The sequence below is a fragment of the Phyllobates terribilis genome, unplaced genomic scaffold, assembly GCF_046119375.1.
Source record: "Phyllobates terribilis strain yellow unplaced genomic scaffold, ASM4611937v1 Scaffold_3__8_contigs__length_932513732, whole genome shotgun sequence".
Taxonomy (NCBI): Eukaryota; Metazoa; Chordata; class Amphibia; order Anura; family Dendrobatidae; genus Phyllobates; species Phyllobates terribilis.
The window spans coordinates 313,966,113-313,990,374 of NW_027362763.1; the positions used below are offsets into that span (position 1 = coordinate 313,966,113).

Genomic DNA, 24,262 nt, shown 5'->3' on the forward strand with positions numbered 1-24,262 from the left:
GAAGTTCCGGTGTCCCAGACAGCATTCCATCAACCGTTGGAAGGTTCCTGGTGCGTTGCAGAGCCCGAACGGCATACAGTTAAATTCGCTGAGACCCATCGGGGTGGTGAATACGGTCTTCTCTCGGTCTGCCTCTGCTACAGGAACCTGCCAGTACCCGCTAGTGAGATCCAAAGTAGAGAAGAAGTTAGCAGATTTTAATGCAGCTAAGGACCCTTCTATCCTTGGTAACGGGTACGCATCTTTGTGTGTGATACGGTTGACCTTCCTGTAGTCTACACACATTCTCATAGTGTTGTCCTTTTTTTTCACTAAGACTAGTGGAGCTGCCCAGGGGCTACAGCTGTCCCTGATTACCCCAGCCTCCTTCATGTCTCTAAGCATCCCCTTGGCGTGTTGGTAGTGTGCAGGGGGTACGGGTCGGTATCTCTCCTTTATGGGAGGATGGTCTCCCGTGGGGATGTGGTGTTCTACCCCCTTTACTCGCCCGAAGTCTAACGGGTGTTTACTAAACACTCTCTCGTACTCTTGAACCACCCGATAGACTCCTTGTTTCTGGTGTGAGGGAGTGGAGTCAGTACCCAGATGTAGTTGCTGACACCAGTCCTCCACTGGTTTCTTAGAGCCGTTACCTTCCTCTGGTTGAGATGGAGGCAAGGGTTCCACGGCCTGTACAGAATTCTGGTTTATGGTGAACAATTTAGCTAGCGTGGCATACCGGGGCAGGTGTACTTCTCTCTCACCGATATTTATGATGCGAACGGGCACCCTCCCATGGCGTACATCGACCACCCCCCGTGCTGTCAAAATGGTGGGCCTACTGTCTGAGTAGACGGGTTCTACCATTGCTTGGTAGTCTCTACCTCTTAGACCAATTGCTGCCCGGCACCAAATCATCTCACTTTTTGGGGGCATGGCAATAGGGAACGGGTCACACATTCTCACGCTACCTATCTCACCACCAGATAGTTCCACCTGTTGCCGCTTCATCAGTGCCCGGATCTCTTTTTGGAGCACACGCTGCTGGCCGGAACTGGCGTTCTTGGCAACCTGCTGTAAAATGAGAATCACCTCTGCAAGACAATTTTCAATTACATTGGTTCCCAGGGTGATTCTAGGGTGACTCTCATGACGGTCTATGTCCACTATAATCAGTCCTTGTGCCGCCAGTTCGACTTTACCGATTTTAATGGTCACCTCCTTGAATCCCACCTGCGGCACGGGCTGACCATTGCTGGCGATGATACTCAGGTCGTCGTCTGGGTAGCGGGTTATGTCCGAATCATTCCAGTACTGCTTGAAGAGCACGTACGGGATGGTGGTGACCTGTGACCCAGTGTCTAGTAGGGCACTCATAGGAATGCCATCCAGTACCACAGGCAAGATTGGACGTCCCCCTACGTATTTATCACGCCAGTTTGATGGGCCTGATGGTCTTATGCCTGGGGGTTGGCCCTCTACCCCAGGTTGTGCCCGTTTAAATGACAGTACCTTGCCACATGTCCAGGTTGATTGCAGCGGCGGCAAATAGGTCGTCCGTCCTCGTTGTATCGATCGCTGGGTCTTCCTCTGGCCGGTGGGGTCCTCCTTGGCCGGCGCCACGGGATGTCCTCCGGTCCAGATGCCAGCTCGATCTTCCCTGCAGTAGAAACCTGTAAAGACTGCACAGTTCGGGTTAGCGCGGCTCTTGGACCTGATGGTGCAGGTCTGTAGCCGGGTCACTGTTTAAAGCCTGCGCATCAGCTCCCACAGGCCCTGCAGACAAGGGCGCCGTCTCCTGGTGATAAGTGATAGCAGGGCGCCTGTGGGTCACAGCGCCACCTGGTGCCGGTTCTCGGAGCACCCGGATGGCTCTGTCCTTGAACTGTGCAAAGTCCAGGTCAGGGTCCTGTAAGGCCATTGCCCGCAACTGGGTTCGGTGGGCATTGCACAGTAGACCCTCAATGAATTGTTCAGTCAACAGCTTATCTTCATTTCCCACTCTGTCAGGGTCTGCCTGCTTAATGGCTCTCAGGGCCTCTTGTAGGCTTAGAGCATAGTCTCTTATACTCTCATGTGCCCGTTGTTTGCACCCATAAAATCTTAGTTTTATTTCGGCTGAGGTGCGGGTGTCAAATGTGTCTTTCAGCCGGGTTAGTATGTCTCTGACAGTCCTCTTCCTCCCAGGTGGCCAGGACTTTACCTCCCTTTGGGCTGCCCCGATTAATTGGGCCACCAGGATGCTCACTTTTTGCGCCTCCGTGAGGGGATACACCTGGAAGAGGCTATCCAGCCTTTCTCTGAAGTCATTTAGGGTATGTGAGTACTGGGGTAGCCAGGCTGCCCCCGGGATATAGGGCATGGTGAAAGGCATGACCGCAGCAGCGGTGGCGCTGGCGGCGGCTGTGGCGGTGAAGCTCTCCTCCGTATCCGACATCCTCCTCCCCCCTAGTGGACCGTGGCCTACCTTGCGATGATCCTCTTCCGTAGGCCGCGGCTCCGCAGTGGATCGTCAGGGTTGAGGACCTTCCGTCGCGCTCCTGTGACGTCGGCGTCTGCTGGGCTCCTTCCAGGACCTTACGCAACGTCCGGACGTGAGGCGGGGCTTCAGTTCTCGCGGGCTTTCGGAGTCCACGCCCCTCTTCTTCCCGCGCGGCGCCCTCAGGATGGCGTCCAATGGCGGGAAAACTCCACGGATGGCGGGAAGAAGGCAGAAGATGGCGTCGGATGGCGGGAATCGCTCCAGATGGCGGGAAACGACTCCGGACGGCGGGAAACTTCACCACAGGTAAGTATAAAAGTCTCTTTTTTCAGGCACGCAGTACCCGGTGGTTGCGGGCACGTAATCCTGCCGACTACGCCAAAGTTGACTCACCCCCTGGGCCAGTGCTGTAGTGCGGCGCGCATGCGCGCGGGGGATACCCGGAGCCGGATCCGATGGGGGTAGTAGTCTTCGTGTTGCGGTGACCCGGTCCGCGCCCAGGGTGGTCAAACTAAGTGGCAGTTATTGGTATGATGGTATTAGTGTCAGACTACGCCACCCGTTGAATGCGGTTATGAAACCGCCGCTGCAGGGCAGACCGCTGAGGCCGGTGGTATAGGTGTGCAGCAATGTTGATATAACCCCCAACGGGAGAGGTATGGCCTCAGGGCAGCGGATGTGGGTGATGTTGGGAGTGATGGTGTGGATGTCCCAGCACTAACGGTGCGACAAGGAAGCACAGAGAAGCGAGGGTACAGTTCAGGGCCTTTACTGATGGTACAAGGCAAATTCCCCCGGGAGTACTGGCTAGTAGTTGGGGCCTGGATAGTCTGCGAGTAAGCCGGAGTTCCCCTGGCCAGGTGGAGTTGTAGGCCTTCCCGTTAGTCTGTACCCTTCCTGGCTACCCTGCTTTCGGCGGTTACAAGTAGCCCACGTCCCTGGGTATACCGTGTGGTGCTCACCCGTATGGCTGGTGACCTGGGGCCTCCTGTTAGCCTCCGCTCCGGGATGGCGGTGCTGGTCCCTTCGTTGTGACTGAGCCTCCGGGCTTTTATGGCCAGAGGACCTGGAATCCCCTGCCGGATGGATTCTGCTGCTGGGTATATCTTAGTCCCCACAGCCTCGGACTCCTGTGTCCGGTTTTAGTACCTTCTCCCAGGGCGAGCTCTGCACAGCTCCAGCCACTGGCGCTTCTCCTTGGCTCCTACAGAGCTCCTGATGTCTATCTGTCCCTGTTTCTGCGTGTCCAGACCAGACTCCGTCTCTGTCTGGAACTCCTCTCTCTAACCCTGCCTCAGCCCCAGTTTATGTAGGGGAAGTTCTTCCCCTCCCAGGACTGGGCAGGAGGTGTGGCATGCTTAGGATTCCTGCCCAGGAGACCTCCCACCTGCTCACAGACGTAATACTGCTATTACTGTGGAAACCAGACCCCTGGGGTGCCACATAAGTCCTCTGGAAGGTATTAACTTATGTATGTGAGGAATCTGATGCGTGCATTTGTGATGCATAAATGTAATCTTTGGGTCCAGGACCAGACGGGGACTATAAATCAGCCTTAGCCCATAGAATGTATGTGGGCCATCATGTTTGTCACAACCACCCATCAAGGAAAAACAGCGTTGTGAAATGCTAGGTTTGGTGAACTTTGCCTTACTTTGTCATGACCCTCACCACTTAAACAGGTTGTCCAGGATTCATTGTCAGGCTATGTGCCCACGATGCAGAAATGAAGCAGAAATTTTCTGGAGCATTTGTGCATGTCCTTGGCAGAAAAAACGCATTCGGATTTTACACGCGTTTTTTAAGCGTTTTTACTTGCGGATTTGCCATGCGTTTTTCCAATGTATTGTATAGGCATGCGGAAACACACAAGAAATGGTCATGCTGCGTTTTTTTCTGCACCTAAAATCAGCGCAGAAAAAATCCTGACCATGTGCACAGAACTTTCAAAATGTGATAGGAAGTCATGGGATAAGATGTGCAATGCGTTTCTGCTGCATTTCCGCACCGAAAAAAAACGCACCAAATCAGCATCGTGTGCTCATAGCCTTATTTGCCCATAGGCTTGCAGATATGGTCCAGAACTACTTTTCCATCACTACGCCCGTCTCTGACAGACTGCAGTGGTGATGTCATGACTCCAGTGCATATGACCGCTGTTGCCAATCCCTGGGATCAGTGGTCATGACGAGGTAGACAGCGTGAGACCACTGACCGAGTGATGGATCACATGCAGTGTCGTCATGACATCACTGCTGAAGCCTGTTAACGAAAACCAGGGCAGTTTTGGAGAGCTGAAGTTTCCTGAATCAGTACAAGCATTTAAACCTGGAAAACCCGTTCCAAGAAAAATCTGGCTGCAGCATACTTGGCAAAGCAAAAAAAAAAAAACTAAGAGAGACATTAAAAAATACCCCCCCCTCCTCCTCCAAAATTATCATATTTTATTTTATATATTATTATTATTTTTTTTTTTAGTGGCAGCAGTACACCTGTACTTAGGCCTCACTCAGACGTCTGTTTTTGCACCTTTGTGTGCTATCCATAAAGAGTTAAGTCGTTGACATCTGTCTCCTCTCCTCATGTGACCACCACAATAAATTGCTGTATTTTCACACTCATTCAGTTTTTCATGCTGTTTTGATCTTAATTTAATGAGCACAGTGTTCACATCACACAAACACAATTATTACTGGACAATCCCCATTAGAAACATATCAGTTACATATTATGAATACCTACCACATCAAATGCTCATCTCCAGCACTCTCAGTCACTGCACTAATGAAAGGCAGGGGCTCCAGGCACAGAAATGATATGGAACTTAGACACTGGAGCAGCCACCAAACATCCTGACGGCCTGTAGGGCTCCAAAGCAGGGCCTTGTGTACACTGCTGGAGCGGTCTGTGGCATATTACAATGTGTCCCCCCTCCCCTGCATGTCACAGTGCCCTGTGATGTGCAGTTGCCACGGCCAGATCCGGGCACTGTGACATGCAGGGGAGGTGGGACACATTATAATTACCACAAGAGGCGGGGATTTCTTTCTTCAGGGCCCCGGGTCTACAAGCATCAGAAACTTGACTGAATAAAAAGACATTTCTCTGCAATCTGACCTCTAATATGGGCCATACAGGTAAGTATAGATTTACATTTCTATCACCTGTATGCCCATAGTAGAGGTCAGATAAGTGCCACGGGGTGACAGATTCCCTTTAAGGCCCCAGTTAACCAAGACTAGCTTTTTTCATGCCAGTCTTAATGAGAGGGCGGAATGGAACAAGAGGTGCCTGATTCATTAAAAGGCTGATGCCTCTTAAGCCCTTCATGACCAGGCTATTTTCAGGATCTTTTCCTCCTCTTCGAAGAGCCATAACATTTTTCCATCCACATAGACGTACAAGCGCTTGTATTTTTGCGGGACGAATTGTTCTTTTGAATGACGCCATTCATTTTATCATATGATCCACTGGAAACGAGGAAAAAAATTTCAAGTGCATTGAAATAGGAAAAAAAAAATCCACAATTTGTTTTTTATTTTTTTATTTACTATGTTCACTATATGGTAAAACTTGCCTAGCAATATGATTTTCAAGGTCAGTACGATTACGCAGAGACCAAACATGTATAGTGTGTTTTTATTTATTTTATTTGTGGTGGGAAAAAATTCGGAAATTTGTAGGAAAAAAATTATTTTTGCTTTTACTGCCGTTTTCAATTTCCGGGATATGGGGCTCTGTGAGGGCTCATTATTTGGGCCCTGAGCTGAATTTTTTGCCGAAATCATTTTGGGGTAGATGCGATGTTTGATTGCCTCTTTATTGTATTTTATTGCAGCCAAAAAACTGTAATTCTGGTGTTTTTGATTCTTTATTCTTTTTATACCGTTTACCAATTATCATATTAATTTATATTTTATTTTGATACATCAGACTGTTCCGAACGCAGCGATATCAAATGTGTATTTTATTTTTAATGGGTCAAAAGGGGTGATTTGAACTTTTTGTATTTATTCTCGTATTTTAAAAACCTTTTTTGTCACTTTATACCATACTTGTTAGTCCTTTTATCGGACTTATAAACCAATCATGCTTAACATAGCAATGCTGATGCATAGTGCTGCTAATGTATAGCTAAAATAAAAAAATCCTATGAACGCTAGCTAAACGCTCACAGGATTATCATAATGTCATATACGAGGGTTCACGTCACGGGTGTGCCGATGGGCTCGTGGAATGATTAATTTCCCCTCTGGCACTTGTTTAATGCCACTGTCTGAGATCCATCAGGTCTGCTGTGCTCCACCCACGGCTGTTTGAGGCAGATGATGGTTGATTAAATCAGTCATTATGTGCCAGGAAATATGCAGGCTCACTGTGCGAGTCCACATCAAAGGTAGGGATACAACATATGACGTAACTGTACGTCATATGTTGTGAAGGGGTTAGTTAATCAGATATGGAGCGAAGTAGTGTACACTTCACCACAAGTCTTAGGCTATGTGCCCACGATGCAGAAATGCTCCAGATTTTTCCTGAGCGTTTCTGCATCTCTCTGGCAGAAAAAACGCATGCGGATTGTACATTCGTTTTTCCTGCCAGGGACAAGCGGATGTGAAGCGTTCTTCACATGCATTTCCGCATGCGGGTTGTCAAGCGCTTTCCAAGCTATTTGTAGCATTCAAGCATGCTGCTGGTAGTAGCATGCTGTAGGGATGCTTTTCTTCAGCAGGTATAGGGAAGATGGTCAGATGGGAAAATGGATGGAGCTAAATACAGGGTAATCCGGGAGGAAAAGCTGTTAGCGGCTGCAAAAGACTTGAGACTGCAGCGTATATTCACCTTCCATCAGGACAACGATCCTAAAAATCATGCCAGAGCTACAATGCAATGGATTATATCAGTGTTTCCCAAACTCCAGTCCTCATGGCCCCCAACAGATCATGTTTTCAGGATTTTCTTAGTATTGCTGAAGATACTCAGCGAGCACCCGAGCCGAAAGGGTTAACAGAACATACGTGCTTATAACTAGTGGTAACAGATTCCCTTTAAATGTAAAAGGGTTGTCCCACAATTATAACTGGTCATCTATTCACACAGGATACATGAACAGTGTCTGAGCATCTGGGTCCTGTTCTCATGATACATGTGTAGTTTTTGCAAACTGCTCAATAAAAAATATATTTAGACAGCTAAAGGCTTTTGTAGCTTGCATCTATTACAATGTAAAACAAGCTGCTTAATGCTTCTAAATGCCATTTCCAACAGCTGGGTTCCTGGGGAAAAAATGTAGTGAAACCGTACACTATATTACTGGACAAGTATCAACTTCAACATTGGACGATCCTCTGTGGTCCTCCAGTTATCAATATCTCTTCTATAAGACAGCCCTCACATCTAGTTGTATATAGGCAAAAAGGTACTTATGGACCAAACACCAATAGTATGGTGGAGTTTTCCTCAAACTTTTGTGTGCTCTTCAGTTTTGAGTTCTGCTCACATGTCCAGTTGCCATACATTTGTAATAGATCCAGTAAATTTAAAAAGGGAGTTCTATTACAATCTAATCAAAAATGGATGCAAAGTAGAAAGTTATTGATGGTTTTGCTTTGTTTTTTTTTCTTTTTCAGGTGGTGGTGCTTATTCTGCTATTCTGTCTGGATGACTACACCAACCTCCATACAGCTGCTGAGACAGATCGGTGGATTGAAGAGATGTGGCCCTATGATGTCTTGATTTATGACCTGCACTTAAAATGACAATTTTTTCTCAGTTGCAAACCTTTCTGAATAAAACTTCATGAATTGATCAGACATTTTTCAGTCTGCAAGATTCCCAGTTTCCCAGAATGTTTATTAGTACTAGGCGGCTTAAAAGATGCCAGTTTTTACAGGTTTTGGCAAGTTGTTTTGTCATGTCCTTAATGCTCATGTGGGTTCAGGATGACAATGATGTTGTGAACCACATCAAATCCTACTCTTACAGATACCTCGTTAATAGCTATGATTTTGTGAATGACAGCCTGACTATAGTACGGGATAAATCTGAAGGACACGGCTACAATTACTTGATCAGCAACAAGGATAAATGTCGGAATGAAGATGTGCTCCTTCTTCTCTTTGTAAAAACATCACCGGAGAACCGAAGACGCCGGGATGCAATAAGGCGGACATGGGGTAATGTGGAATATATACGTTCCCAATATGATGCCAACATTAAAGTTATGTTTGCCCTTGGGGTAGACAGAGACCCTACAAAACGCAATTTGCTCCAAAAGCAACTTGAAAATGAAAACAAAGTGTATAATGACTTGGTACAACAAGACTTTCTGGACACTTTCCATAACTTAACGTTGAAGTTTCTTCTGCAGTTTGGATGGGTGAATGCATACTGTCCCAATGCAAAATTTATAATGACGGCAGATGATGACATTTTTATTCATACACCCAATCTGGTTTCCTACTTGAAAGGTTTGGACCGAATTGGCGTCCAGGACTTCTGGATTGGTAGAGTCCACCGTGGGTCGCCTCCCGTTAGGAACAAAAATAGCAAGTATTATGTGCCTTATGAAATGTATCAGTGGTCATCCTACCCTGATTACACCGCTGGGGCTGCCTATGTTGTTTCTCAGGATGTGGCCGCTAAAGTGTACGAAGCCTCACAAACTTTAAATACCAGTCTATACATAGATGATGTTTTTATGGGAATTTGTGCCAATAAGGTGGGAGTTGTGCCTCAGTATCATCATTTCTTTTCAGGGGAAGGAAAGGCCCCTTATCACCAATGCATCTATAACAGAATGATGACTTCCCATGGACATCTAGATGATCTTCATTATCTATGGAAGCAAGCCACAGAACCAAAAGTGAAGGAATTGACATCTGGCTTCTGGGGCGATGCTTACTGTAGATTAGTAAATATGATGCTCCTTTGTAGGATTCGATACGTGGATACATATCCATGTTCTGCAGCATGGTCCTAATACTTGAAGAAATGATCTATTAACTAAAATATTGTATTTTTGTGCCCAATCCCACTATTGATTTTCAAGCTATAATATTTTCTGAAATGCCGTTTGGTTTGTGACCCCTCCTTGTGACAGTGTCATATTTTTCACGCTTTCTTTACCATGGAGTTGATTATGCTATTTCATATTTATGGCATTTATGAAAAAAAGGGCATGACTAGGAAATCTTGCAGATCACTCTACTACACTGCTGAAGAATTTTTTGTTGATGAGCATAAATGTAATTTTTGTTTGCTCAGTTGGGTGTTTATGGAGATTTAGTTATGGATACTCTCTATACATCCCACTAGCAATTAGAAGGCTATATCTGATGCCCAACAACATTGTTTTTATTTTAAAGAGGTTGTCTGGGACTTTAACATTGATGGCCTCTCCTTAGAATAGCTCATCAATATCCGATCAGTGGGGGTGTAACATCCGCGCCCTCACCGATCAGCTGTTCCTGGTGTGGCGCGGCTGGAACTGCTTAGTTACGGAGGTGCACAGCTCCATCGATAGAATAGTGGCCGGGTACTGCACATCCACACCCCTATAGATTTGAATAGGTGGCAGATATATGGTACCCGGCTGCGGACGCTATTCCGTCGATGGAGCTGTGGTGTGCAGCACCGTAACTGAGCAGTTCCGGAGACATGGGGAACAGATGATCGGCGGGGGTGCCAGGAGTCGCACCCTAGCTGATCAGACATTGAGGATAGGCCATCAATGTTAAAGTCCCAGACAACCACAGTAACCAAACAATACTTCTTCTGAACGTCCTTTCTGTTCCTGTAACCTTTATGTAAGATCAGTATTCAGCAGCTTTAACTTCCTTGTTGAAGCTTTTTTGCAAAAACTGCAATAGATTATCTAAAATATACTTTGTATTACTGGAAACCTTTTGCTTTCTGTCTTCTGTTCCCTTACTACCTTTCACACTTCTAGTTGTGGATACTGTAAATGGCCTTACACTGTTGCCTTTTTCTATCATATGAAAGTTTCTCTTTTGTTGAAGTCTTTTCTAATGAATGAAAACTGTTGCCTTTTTATACATGATTTTGTCTGAGCCTCTGCATTGTGTGGATGGACTATGATGAAGGCACGACTGCTTTGTTTTGCATTTTACAAGCCATGTAAGCAGAAAGTGTCACAGAAGGGCAGAGGTCCCACCGCTCTCTGGCATCTGCTGCTGACTGCATGATGTTTTAATATACCTCTGACTCATGTGAAGATCACAGGATTAGCATTTCTCTGGCAAGTGGATAGCTGTGTCGGCTGCACACCATGAGTTGTTCGTGAAATAGGATTTTTTTTTTACTTTTATTTTTAACCCAGTTGGTGTTACCCTCAGTCTTATGCTTCCATGTGGTTGCAAATGAGCATGTTATAAATATATATTAGTCATTATTTTTCTATCTTTACACTTAGTTGGCAAATGACAATTCTTTATTTGATAGCCAAAAGATATCTCTTCTTTTTTTTAAAGGGGTTTTCAAACTGCCATCGATGGTGAAAAAAAACAAAACAAAATCAACTTGCTTTACCATTCCACTGCCAATTCTGATCACTGCAGGTCTCTGTTTACCTGACTACAGCGATATTGTCATCTCAACATGTGACCGCTGCAGCTGATCACTGGCCTATTGGTATCAACATGCCTTGTCATTGCTGGAGCCAGGTAAGTGGAGACCAGCTGGGGACTGGGAAGGCATTGGCCTGGTTGTATCTGTGGACTGGTAAATTGAGCATTATTCCTTATATTATCAGCCGTTGGGGCTGTAAAACTCCTTCTTTATCATGGAATAAGGATCACTGGAGAAGTTAAACAGAGCACCTTAGTGTGTGTGTACACTTTTCTTAAATCTCTGTGCATACCAGAAACAAGCCATGGTCACAGACCTTGTATTTTGACATTGCTCACCCATAGTCTATAATAATCCATGTAATGGCTCCAGGGAAGAACACCTCTGTAATAATCCATAGGTCTAGGGGAGGATATATAATATTGCATCACATGGAGTGTTAATGGCTCGATAGTACAAATACCTCCATATGCCATTTTATGAAATCGGGCACATAATGAGGTAGCGAACGAGCCTTCAGCATTCTATTGATGAGATACTACAGCGTTGTAAAGAGCCGTAATAGTTCTGAACATGAGGCCTTAGTAGAGGAGGATATAGCAATTATTGAGCTTGTAGTGTTGCCCCGGTTTTTTAGTTTCTGAAGTTGATGTTCAGTAGATACACGTCAGTCTTCCAAGGTTGGCATATTTTATTTAGGTCTGTCTGCTTTCTGCTGAGCTCTCACTAGCTGATACATTTTATGAAATCCTGTTCCTCTTTATATTTGTTGTTTTTGTTAATAGAGCTTTTATATCTCAATTGGCAATTGCTTGTCAATGTGAGAGTAGCGTGAAATACAGCAGGTCTGTTCAAAAATACATTTATTTTTCTATGGCAATGAAAATGGTTATTTATTCTTAGTTATGAAGGCTTACAATGTAAACTGGCCTGAACTGTAGCACTGTTCTGCACCTTGTGGTGACTAATCTTGATAAAAGGACCTAGGCGGGCACTGTTTATCTGCTTGGGACCTATCCAATGCAGACCTGGAAAACTTGTTCTGCTGCTGTGACTCTTCTCAAACTTTAGATAAATCCTCCAGTAGATTTTCTCAGTTGAGACTCTACTTCTTTGTGTAGAACAATATAGTTTACAGTGTGAACACAGATTTAGGGTGTATGTAGTGGTACTGGGCCACGCAGGCAAAGAATAACAATGCAAAACTGCACATATTTGTACCATGAATTGATCTGGTTTCCAGCAACAGTTTATCCAGTAAAAAACCCACATGGTTTCACTGTCATACCTATAGAAACCACATAGCAGGTCTTTGCTTTGCAGCACGCTACCACTATAGGTACAAACACCCCTAATCTTTCACCGTAATCTTCCAGGTATTATCGAGCAAAAATGGAGCGCATGCCAGCCCCGTTGTCCATCTCTGAAAATTACAAAACAAGGTGCTCAAATGCTGCTGCTCTTGAAAAGCACACATTAGTTTGTAGTAAAACATGGATTACGTATGGATATACCATATGAGTATCCTAGAATGTTATGTCTAGTTGCTAAAGCTATCATACTTCTTTCCTCTATCCACCATGTTAATAAATATGACCATTGTCCTAGGTAACATGGGATGAGTAACATGTGTGATTTTTTTTTTTCCTTTGTATATTATTAATTTTGTATGTTATTTATATTAATGCTTTTTGCTGCATTTTAGAAATAATTTCAGCTATTTTTGTAAAGTTTTTTTCTTTCTAACAGTTTTCAATAAATATGATTTAGAAAAATGGCTTTGAAGTATTCACTTTTTTTGCTGCATGGGAGTTTAGTGGAAATTGTTATGTATTTTAGGGGCATTGTCTTTTTCTCTCCTACCAGCTGCTGGCAGTTTCTTTTGTCCCTGCCCATTGGAAATTTTAATAAAAAATATCTGGCTAACACAAGATGCAAGATGAGCCTTCCATCTCAGTAGATAAGAGAAAACCTAGAAAGTTCACAGAATCCAATAGAGGAAAATAAACCCTTCCCCTCTGCCTGACCTTCTCCGAAGTCTGTAGATGTATAAGGGTTTGTGTACACGATCAGTGTTCACTGCGGATTGGATGCAGCGCAAGTGCGCAGCGTGCAGTCCGCAGTGACCAGATGTTACAGCATAGTGGATGGGATTTATACAAATCCCATACCCACTATGTGTCTGTGGCACACCCGCGGAAATTGATATGAGGTGCGTCTTTCCAGACCGCAGCATGTCAATTTCTCCTGCGAGTCCACATGCGGGCTTTCCCCATAGACCTAATCTGTATGGGGAAAGCCTGCTTGTGAGGACAAAAAAAAAACAGCCGCCGCTCATTTGCATAATGAGCGGAAGCCGGAGGTGGCTCGTCCGCAGGCTCGGGGCCGCAGTCTGCTCCGGATCGTGTGGACGTAGCCTTAGTCTGCAAAGCTAATGGCTTAATAAAAAAAAAAAAAAAATTAAATCCGATAACTCCTGTAGACATTAGATGAGTCGTCTGAACCCGCTGATCTCGATGGGACTGGAGGACCAACTGACAAATCCTTTTGTTTTCACGGGAGATAAGCCACTGCCAAAGGAGTCTGGTAGTGGGTTTCTTCTTTCCCCGTGAAAAATACATGAACACTCAGCCGAGCTGTGTGTATGTGTGAAGTGTGCTGTGACGGCATAGTGAAGACATCTGTTTGCCTGAGAACACACATCACAGCAGCACACTCAGTAGATAGACAGAACTTAAGAATTCACAGGATCCAACTGAGGTAGGTAACAACCCTCCCACACCTTCGCCAAAATCTGTAGGTTCTAAAGAACATATGTCTGCATAACTAAAAGCTACTTAACTACTAATGACACAAATAAACATGGCTGTATTTTGTTTTGTAACAAACTGTAAACGTTAAGGCTGCGTGCCCACAATGCGTTTTTTAAGCAATTTCCGCCGCGGAAGCACTTAAAAAACGCTCAGTAATAGGTCTGCAATGGTCCGCAATGATAATCCGCATGTGCTGTGCACATGCTGTGGATTATCATTGCGGAAAAATACGAAGCATGTCCATTAATTTTTGCGGTATTGCGGTGTTTTAGCCGCCATTGACTTGCATTGGACCGCATAACATCCGCATGACAACACGTACACATGCGGATATTATGCGATTCAATGCACGGATGGTACCCGGGTCTGGAGAAGAGGAGACTCCTCCAGACCCGGGTACCATAGTACCTGTAGTTTAAAAAATTAAAATAAAAAATAAATATATACTTACCTTCTGATGGCCCCCTGTCTGCTCCCGGCAGTGCTGCTGGCTCTTCGGGTGCTCGCTGTGGTAACGGGACCTTCCATGACGTCATTTAGTCATGTGATAGGTCACGTGACCTGTCACATGACTAAATGACGTCATGGAAGGTCCTTTTACACCACTGTGAGCCGCCGAAGACACCGGATGCACCGGAGAAGGAGACCGGGGGCCATCGGAAGGTGGGTATAATGTTGTTGTTTTTTTTGTTGTTGTTGTTTTTTTTTTTTTGTTGTTGTTTTTTAACTATTGATGCTACAGTTGCAGCATTGTAACTTGGTCACGCTATATAAATCCATGCCGGTTGTATGGATTTATATAGTGTGACCAAGTTGTCAAGCACTTTTCCAAGTGATGCTAAAAGCGCTTGACAACCCGCATGCGAAATCGCATGTTCAAAACGCTTCACAAACGCTTCTACCTGGCAAAAAAACGCATGTAAAATCCACATGCGTTTTTCTGTCAGGGAGATGCAGAAACGCTCGGGAAAAATCCACAGCATTTCTGCATTGTGGGCACATAGCCTAAAAAGGAACTGAATTTCAACACACTTTGTATAAGTTAATAGTGCAGGCGAATGTAAAAAAAAACCTGTTATATATCTTAAGTGAGGAAGGAAGCTGAATTCTCTGCTGAATTGTAAAGCGCTGCTGAATATGTTGGCGCTATATAAATAAATAAAGATTATTATTATTATTACACTTCGTCCCCTCCCCCCACCTTCGACTCCGACGCTCGTTTTTGCGATTGCCTTCGTCAGGAGGTGGTGTAACACGCGTCATGGTGGATACCACTCAGTTCTGGGTGTCTTCAGTCACAGCATATTACTCTAAGTGCTGACCATGCAACTAGATTTTGCACCAGCAATTTATATATCCCACTCCATCTCTGCACCTTGAAGCATGACCGTTTTTCTTCAGAGATCTGTTCACTAGTGCTGTATCTCATAGACCAGTATAGCTGTCGGTATCTTATTGCTGTATAGAAATGACTCCCTATTGATATATGCTGTTCTTTATTTTGGGTGTGCTGCCTTTCTTTTTCCATGTACAACCACCAGTTACCCTCTTGATCTCTCAAAAATTTTGCACTTTTAATACACACGGTGTTGCATGGACATTATGCAGTCATGGAAGCTTGCACCTGTTTAATCTTGATTTATTCTGTTTGAGGTGCTGGTTAGGTTTTCTTTTGTATGATCGTTCAGATATATGCTATAAATTCTGCAAATTTCTGGTGTAAATTATACATCATTTGTCAGCGATGGTGTGGGGGGCTGTCCTTATGCCATTTCTCCTACCACTTTTGAAAAGTAGTGGAGGAACAAAAAAAAATCGCAATTTTTGTCATGCAAAAGACCGGTCACAATGTTTGTGCAAAATCTGTGGCATTTTTTTTTTAAAAGAATAGTGTAAAGCCCCTGGATAAATCCTTTCCACATCTTTTAGGTAATTACTGACTTACACCAATTTTCTAGGTTTGATATACACAGTATGTCGCTCTCTTAACCTTACAAGACCCCTGCTATTTTCTCTCTTCTCCCTACGTCCTCCCCCACTAATTAGTGCAATGGGGGCACATAAGATTTCAATGTACGGGGTCTTGAACTTCGTGATGGCGACTCTAGACATATAAGTAATGCACTAAAGTCCAGAAGTCAACACTAAACAAACATTTCACAATGACATATCTGATACAAGATTTGGTAAAAGAGAATTCTACCACCATTCATTGAAAGCTGCCATGTTTTCTGTTATAAAATTGTGCCTCCTTGTATGCATACCGTATTTATTGTGCAATATTTCTCAAAACATAGGCAGTCAATAATAACCAATTTGAGCTAAAGGAAAAAAATGAAAAATCACCATGCCGGTTATTGGCCTACCTTTTTCTAGTGCAAAGATTCTCCTCACTTTCACTCATCACTAGGGATCGGCTTGTCCCACCTTGACTTGCTTCATGCATGACTTCAATCTAGAGTTTATGGCAAATGAGAGAGAAAAATTAAGTGAACACTTCCATCCTTCTCTAATCAGAGCCACAAAGCCTCGAAAGAAGCCTAACCCAGCACTTTAGTTTTGCCTCTTTGATTATTTTCAATTAGGTCTAGAGTTTTGTTAAAACGTTCTTCATGAAAAAAGAACCTGTGCTGTAAATACTACGGCATCAGCCTGTGTCCCGCCTAAAGCTCAGCAGATATTACTTTCCAACTCTTTTGTCCCTATTGTAAGAAATGACCCAGCGATGACAAGAAGAATGTAGTTAAACATATCGCTTTACCTTTATGCCACCTTTTGGCTTTTTGTTGTTTCGTTTTCTTGACAGATCAGCTTCAGACAGCGACTTTGGAGGTGCAGGGGGAATATCTGGAGCTCTTCGAGTCGTAGCTAGGAAAAAAAAGAGTATATTTTGCGTGTTATTAACTTCCTAACTACTAATGTTTAAGCCCCACTATTTTTATTTTGCATGTGTCCACGTGATACTTTTATTCACTTTTATAACTAAATCAAGCAACTAGTTTTTTCCAGTTTTAATTTTAGCTATCTGATTGAATACATTCACAAAAATCTCATTACCATGAAATCATATGTTCATAAACACAACTATATACTAATGATTATAATATTTAAAGTGATTATAACATTAAAGCAAAGGGTGTGTTACAATATCTTTTGTAGAAATGTGTCCACCTTATCATATCGAAAGGCCTGTGCTCTATGGTTTAAAAGAAACCTGACAGCAGATACATGCAGCCCGAACCACGAGCAGCATCTATCAGATCGGGGCTGTGTGAGATCAGCCATGTATTCACTCTGAAATGCTGCAATAGTAATTTAAAAGCCACCAGAGATTGAGCTAAATGGGTGACTAGTGGGACAGGCGGGTCCCCAGTGGCTTCTTCCTGCCCGCTTCCCTAGAGGGACAGGTCTGTCCCTACACGTACACGTGGAGAGAAGCCACCGGGGACCTGTCTGACTAGTTTCCCATTTAGCTCAGTCCCTGGTGGCTTTTAAACTGTTTTTCTCTGAAATATATATGGCTGCAATCATGCAGACAGTGCCTGATACACATTGCTCATCAGCTGTCAGTCCCTTTTAATATGGGTTACTAGTGCTAAATGATTTCTAAGTTTAAGCATCTCAAAGGAATATTAAAGGTTAGCAGCTTAAAGGGGCTGAACCCAGTGAACGGCTGCAGTGATTACAAGCCTTGTAGAAATGTCATTACTGCAGTCGATCAACAAAGACTGGAGCAGTGGAGGAAGGCCATGAGTAAAAGTTCAGTTTGTTTGTTTATAAGTCTGCAAGTCTATAGCCTTAATAAAATGTTACACAGCAGAACCCCTTTAAAGGGAAACTGTCACTGGAAAAATGGTAATAACCTCTAGGTTAAGTGTTCTGAAACTGCCCGGCACCTGCACTTAGTTTCCTCCCGATAGTGTAGATCTAACTTGATTCCACCTGGCAGCGTTCCGGTTTCAGTTACTGGGACGGTGCCTCGGGTTCAGTCACCGCTCTGTGTTAGGTGAACTGTGGCTGTGACTTTGTCCTGGGCACTAACTGTCAGCAGGGTCAGCAGTAGGGCCAGCTGTCAGTCAATGTCGGGGCGCAGTTACAGCTGCCGCTCTCTATACAAAAAGCGGAGCCCATGTGACTGAAACCAGAACGCTGCAGGTGGGAATAAAATTTTTTTTCCAGCACTGTAGGTCTAAGTGATGGCACCGGGCAACTTAACAACACTACTAACCTGCAGGTTAATAGTGTTTTTTTCAGGTGACTGTAGTTGTCTTCTCTTCCCCCGTGGAAAATACACTGCTCAAAAAAATAAAGGGAGCACTTAAACAACAGAATATAACTCCAAGTAAATCAAACTTCTGTGAAATCAAACCGTCCACTTAGGAAGCAACACTGATTGACAATCAATTTCACATGCTGTTGTGCAAATGGAATAGACAATAGATGGAAATTATTGGCAATTATCAAGACACCCTCAATAAAGGAGTGGTTCTGCAGGTGGGGACCACAGACCACATCTCAGTACCAATGCTTTCTGGCCGATGTTTTGGTCACTTTTGAATGTTGGTTATGCTTTCACACTCGTGGTAGCATGAGATGGACTCTACAACCCACAGAAGTTGTCAGGTAATGCAGCTCATCAAGGATGGCACATCAATGCGAGCTGTGGCAAGAAGGTTTGCTGTGTCTGTCAGCGTAGTGTCCAAAGGCTGGAGGCGCTACCAGGAGATAGGCCGGTACACCAGGAGACGTGGAGGGGGCCGTAGGTGGGCAACAACCCAGCAGCAGGACCACTACCTCCGCCTTTGTGCAAGGAGGAACAGGAGGAGCACTGCCAGAGCCCTGCAAAATGACCTCCAGCAGGCCACAAATGTGCATGTGTCTGCACAAACGGTTAGAAACCGACTCCATGAGGGTGGTATGAAGACCCGATGTCCACAGATGGGGGTTGTGCTCACAGCTCAACACCGTGCAGGACGCTTGGCATTTGCCACAGAACACCAGGATTGGGAAAGTCGCCACTGGTGCCCTGTGCTCTTCACAGATGAAAGCAGGTTCACACTGAGCACATGTGACAGAGTCTGGAGACGCCGTGGAGAGCGATCTGTGGCCTGCAACATCCTTGAGCATGACCGGTTTGGCAATGGGTCAGTAATGGTGTGAGGTGGCATTTCTTTGGAAGGCCTCCATGTGCTCGCCAGAGGTAGCCTGACTGCCATTAGGTACCGAGATGAGATCCTCAGACCCCTTGTGAGACCATATGCTGGTGCGGTTGGCCCTGGGTTCCTCCTAATGCAGGACAATGCCAGACCTCATGTGGCTGGAGTGTGTTAGCAGTTCCTGCAAGATGAAGGCATTGAAGCTATGGACTGGCCCGCCCGTTCCCCAGACCTGAATATGATTGAGCACATCTGGGACATCATGTCTCGCTCCATCCACCAATGTCACGTTGCACCACAGACTGTCCAGGAGTTGGCGGATGCTTTAGTCCAGGTCTGGGAGTAGATCCCACAGGAGACCATCCGCAACCTCATCACGAGCATGCCCAGGCGTTGTAGGGAGGTCATACAGGCACGTGGAGGCCCCACACAATACTGAGCCTCATTTTGACTTGTTTTAAGGACATTACATCAAAGTTGGATCAACCTGTAGTGTGTTTTTCCACCTTAATTTTGGGGGTGACTCCAAATCCAGGCCTCCATTGGTTAATAAACTTGATTTCCATTGATAAATGTTGTGTGATTTTGTTGTCAGCACATTCAACTTTGTACAGAACAAAGTATTCAATGAGAATATTTCATTCATTCAGATCTAGGATGTGTTATTTGAGTGTTCCCTTTATTTTTTTGAGCAGTGTACATGAACGTTCGGCCGAACAGAGTGCTCGTGTGTATGGGGGAGTTGGGAGAGGTTGCCGACAGCTATCTTGTGTACGGTCAGCTTTAGAAAAGTGAGTAGAAAAAAAATATAGCTTAGATTGCATTCAATTGTAAATACAAAATTATATAACATTGCTTTAATTTTTGTGTACCCTGTATCATTTATACAGATTGTTTGCTGTTCTTTTGCTAAGTGTAGATTTAAACCATGGTTAGTATTTTCTTTAAAGGGCAGGTGCTGCAACTATTATTTTTGTAATAATATAATTCAGTTATTTTTAATACAAAATTAAATACATTCATTTAATTAGGTTTTTTTTTTATTAACTTTTTCTTCTGCAACTGGGGGATGTCATATGCATTTGCTGGTGTGTAAGTCTCTGAGCACGACACAGACACCTCGAACTTGGCAGCCCCTGTAAATGGGTGACTGTGGTTGGTGTCCTACCACATTTCCTGCATTGTGGCTGCTTCCAGCTGTGACTTGGGCACACCCCCTGAGCTGTCCAGGTCTGTGGGAGGAGTTGGGTGTCATTTTTTTTAAGCCCGCAGCTATGGTGCAAGCTTCACTTTGTCCCTTGTAAACTCCCACAGTGCTCAGTGCGAGCAGTGACAGGAGGTGCCGGGATGAGGTGAGTATCGGCGGTGAGCAGTGTTTGCAGCCTGACAGTAGTACAATACCAGACTGATGATCACCGCTCCCTGCTGCCGCCGTGTTCAGAGCACAGCAGAGTTATCATCATGCTCTGATCACTGACACAACTCTGCGATATCCATGTAAAACTGAAGGTTTATACTGACATAACCTACCATGCATCTAATGCCATCATGTGTGATACTTCCCAGAGACATGTATATAATGCCATCATGTGTGATTGTGGCGCCCCTGCGGGTTCAGTCGCCACAGAGGTACTGCATCTCACCCAGAGGTGTGGTACCCCACTCTCAGGTAAGGATGGAGTACTACCCGGGACCCACACACCCGCATCCAATACACTCCACTTCAGTAAGGAAGGGCGAGATTGCTCCTAAAGGAGAGCACAATCCCTGGTCCCTAGCTGGGGCGTGGAACCATGGAGTGGGTGTGGGTGGAGGAAGTAGATCAGGGGAGCACCGACAGAAGGAGTATAAGAGGGAAGGGAACCATCTAGAAGCAGTTGAGTTCAGAGGAGAGAGAGTTGGGAGCAGGAGCTCTGGAGGAGTAGAGAAAGGAGCAGGGCCCAGTCTGAGAGGCCCAGGAGGAAAGACTGAGAGTAGAGAGGAACAGTGAGGAGGGCTCCACGAGGAACTGAGGGGATCCCAGGGGCACGGTGAGTGCAGAAGCCACCCGTGCGCCCGAATCTACACGGACGTGGAGGGATCAGGCCGCAGAGGGGACCGGCCCCTAACTCGTGGAGAACAACCAGGCTCGGCTAGATAACCGGAGGCTGCTGCATTTTCAAGGTGCTGCAGCCAACAGCCACAATTACATCGCCGAAAAGGTGGCCGCATATGGTCCAGGAGACTGAACGTCGCCCGACAAGGCCCGAGGCCACTGGCTTGGGACACTGATTGTGAGGCGCAGGGCAGGAGGGCGAGAGCCAGAGCAGGGAAGATGGCCGAGGAAGGAACATAGAACGGGGTTCCGTTTAAGTACTCCTGAAATACCTGAGAGCTGCTGAACCCCTTCCTTGGTGAACGCAGGACGACGTGGGTGGTTATAAGCTGGCAGTTGTAACCAGGAGCAGCGTGATAACTGTGAGTAAAATCTGAAGACTGCACCCCCCTGTGTCCTGGAATAATTGCTGCGCCATCACCAGCGCTGCACTACACAACACCAGCAACATCTACCTCATAACATCACTATTTCCTGCCCTGGGGCTTAGCTCTGCCTGTGGAGAGCTGTACCAACTCTGCTGCGTCACCATCAGCTCCAGAGGATCTGCACGGCAGCGGCGGTCCCATATAGCCGCATACCACAGGTGGCGTCGCGAACATTATCTCTAAAAACTTTATTCCCCTTTTACTTTTCCCCTTTTATTGACCGCCCTGGGTCACGGACCAGGTCACTGCCACCGTGACATCCCCCAGCATCGACCGGCCCGGCTACCCAGGGCCCAGGGGATGCGTCATGATACTCCCCAGAGATGTGTATCTAATGCCATCATGTGTGATACTCCCCAGAGACGTGTATCTAATGCCCATCACATTACACTACTGCTCCCATAGAAGTGGACAGAGTAATGTTGTACATTACACCATTGCTTCCCTAAAAGTAGATGGAGCAGTGTCACACATTACATACATTAGATACTGTGTATCTAATACCATCCTGTGTGATACACTTGTAGCGCCCCGAGGGTTCAGTTGCTACAGGGGTATTGCACCTCAACCAGAGGTGTGATATTCCACTCCCGGGTAAGGATGGAGTGTGGACCAGGGCTCAGTTAGCGGCACACATACATACACTCCTCATTTCCGGGGGACAGCTCGATGGTGCTCCCATTTATATATATATGCAGGCACAACTGACTATGTCCCTGGCTGGAGTGGGGAGGGGGGAGAGAACCCAGTGATGTAGGAGCAAAGGGGACGGTTTCTGGAGCATAGGAAGGAGCTCATTGGTTGCAGGTCACCTGAGCTCAGACACAGTAAAGCAGATAAAAGATGGGGGCCATCTTAGGAGAGAGTTCAGTTCAGTCCGTTCGTTCAGTCAGTCAGTCAGAGCAGAAGGAGAGAGAGAGCTGACAGGGAGCTGCGGCTCAGCCTGAGCTCAGCTCCATGAGGCAGGCCTGGGGTGAAGGCCAGAGCCAGAAGGGAGAAGAGGAGAAGGAGAAGGAAGGAAGAAAGGTGGAGAGAAAGAGGAGTAGAAAGGCTCCAGAAACAAGAAGGCAGAAGGGACCCTAAGAACCCACGAGATATCGGGTGAAGGGTCAGGCAGAATAAGGGTACCGGATTCCCAAGTTGGTGGAGGTAAATGATCCCTCAGCCAAAGACCGGAGGTCATGATCATCTATTGGTGCGACCCCCTGCTACACCCACTAGGAAGGCACCACATAGGGTCAGGGAAACCGGCGACAGGTTTCACCAAGAGAAGGCCCGAAGCAGCTGGACAGAAGTGTGGTCACTGGTGGGGCACGAGAGGCCAGAGAAAGGATAAAAGGGGGTCCTGTGCCATACTCCTGAATTGCCTGGGGGCTGACCGAGCTCCTCTCCTGGTGGACGCAGCACGGCTCGGGCAGTCATTGCTGGCAGAAGTGACTCGGATAACAGCTGTGAGTAAAAGACCCTGGACTGCATCACTGACTCTGTGTGATTTATGCTGCGTCTGCACCATCACCCCCAGCATCCTACTACACTGCCCTGGGGGAGTTATACTATCTCAGCTGCACACACCATCAGCCTCAGTGGACTGCCTTGCAGCGGCGGTTCATAATAGCCGCAATCCACGGGTGGCGTAGTCGGACATTAAATCATAAAAACCCTATAAAAGACTGCCACTGGTTTGACCACCCTGAGCCACGGGACCGGGTCGCCGCCACGGTGACTACAACCCCCAGAGACCCGGCTCCGGGTAACCCACACGCGTGCACACACGGCCCAGGGGGCGCGTCAACTTTTGGCGTAGTCGGCACGATTGTGACCAACCCGCCACAAACGGGTATTGCGTGCCTGAAAAGAGACTGATTCACTGTATTAAAAATGGCGCCCGCCCCAGAAGAACGGATGCCATAATGTGCGCGCCAAAAGACAACAGGAAGCTACTTCCCATCGTGGGCCAGGTCCCAGAATGGCGCCAAAGAAGGAGCCCACCCCCAACAGCCATGAGTGCGGCTGTGGAGATGTCCATCAAGGTGGGGGGGCTGCCCTTGAGAGTGATTGTCAGCAGATTGCCCCAGGACCACCCCCAATGGGGGCGGAAAGAGAAGAAAACTGTGGGGCAGGGTGTGGTTTGAATCAGTCTCGCCAGACCACACCCAGAGATGGAGAGGAGCGTCAACTCCAGCACCCTGGCAAGCGGCCTGCTGCAAGCTGAGGCGGCCACGTTCAGCCTCACGGAGCTGATGGCTCAGCTCCCCGCAGAAGACCCTGAGTTCCTGCGGACTGCGCTGGAGGAGCTGGACCGGAGGATGGTCCGAGCGCAGAGGGACGTCGTCGCCGGGTGGAGAGAGGAAATGGCCTGGCGGGTCGTGGCCCGGCAGCCAGAGACACTGCCAGCACCTGGCAGCGCGCCTGACCCCGAGGACGGAGGGAGGAGACCGGAGGCCGAGGACGACGCTGCAGAGGAGGCAAGTAAAGCGGACGCCCCTGCCCCGGGTCCTGACACCGTAGCCTTACCCCTGGATCCCGCCGTGGAGCCATAAGTCCCGGGAGCCGCAGCTGCTTCCACGCTCTCGCCGCAAACACCTGGGCCGCAAGCCACAAGATCCGTCGCTGAACCGCGCCCCCCGTCGCGCCCTCTGACCCCGAACGCGGAAGGAAGCGGCCCGCTACAGGCCCGGTCGGAAGGCCTGACCACTCCAGGTGCCTCCCGACCGCGTGCG

At 46.6% G+C, this 24,262-nt stretch overlaps 2 protein-coding genes across 11 annotated transcripts in view; one reads left to right on the forward strand and one right to left on the reverse strand.

Annotated features, from left to right (window-relative positions):
• B3GNT5 (UDP-GlcNAc:betaGal beta-1,3-N-acetylglucosaminyltransferase 5) overlaps positions 1-12,825 on the forward strand; it is a 34,929-nt gene extending 22,104 nt beyond the window's left edge. For 2 of the 3 annotated variants that reach the window (XM_073675001.1, XM_073675000.1), the window contains exon 2: positions 8,092-12,825. In XM_073675001.1, the coding sequence (XP_073531102.1) occupies positions 8,310-9,443 (1,134 nt within the window). In that variant the 5' untranslated portion in view covers positions 8,092-8,309 and the 3' untranslated portion in view covers positions 9,444-12,825. The remainder of the gene's footprint in view (positions 1-8,091) is intronic. The other variant, XR_012318403.1, reaches the window with a different exon arrangement.
• LOC141259288 (guanine nucleotide exchange factor DBS-like) overlaps positions 1-24,262 on the reverse strand; it is a 354,703-nt gene that overhangs the window by 187,784 nt on the left and 142,657 nt on the right. For all 8 annotated transcript variants that reach the window (XM_073674992.1, XM_073674991.1, XM_073674998.1 and 5 more), the window contains 2 exons: positions 16,625-16,731; positions 16,230-16,318 (listed from right to left, as the gene is read on the reverse strand). In XM_073674992.1, the coding sequence (XP_073531093.1) occupies positions 16,230-16,318; positions 16,625-16,731 (196 nt within the window). The remainder of the gene's footprint in view (positions 1-16,229; positions 16,319-16,624; positions 16,732-24,262) is intronic.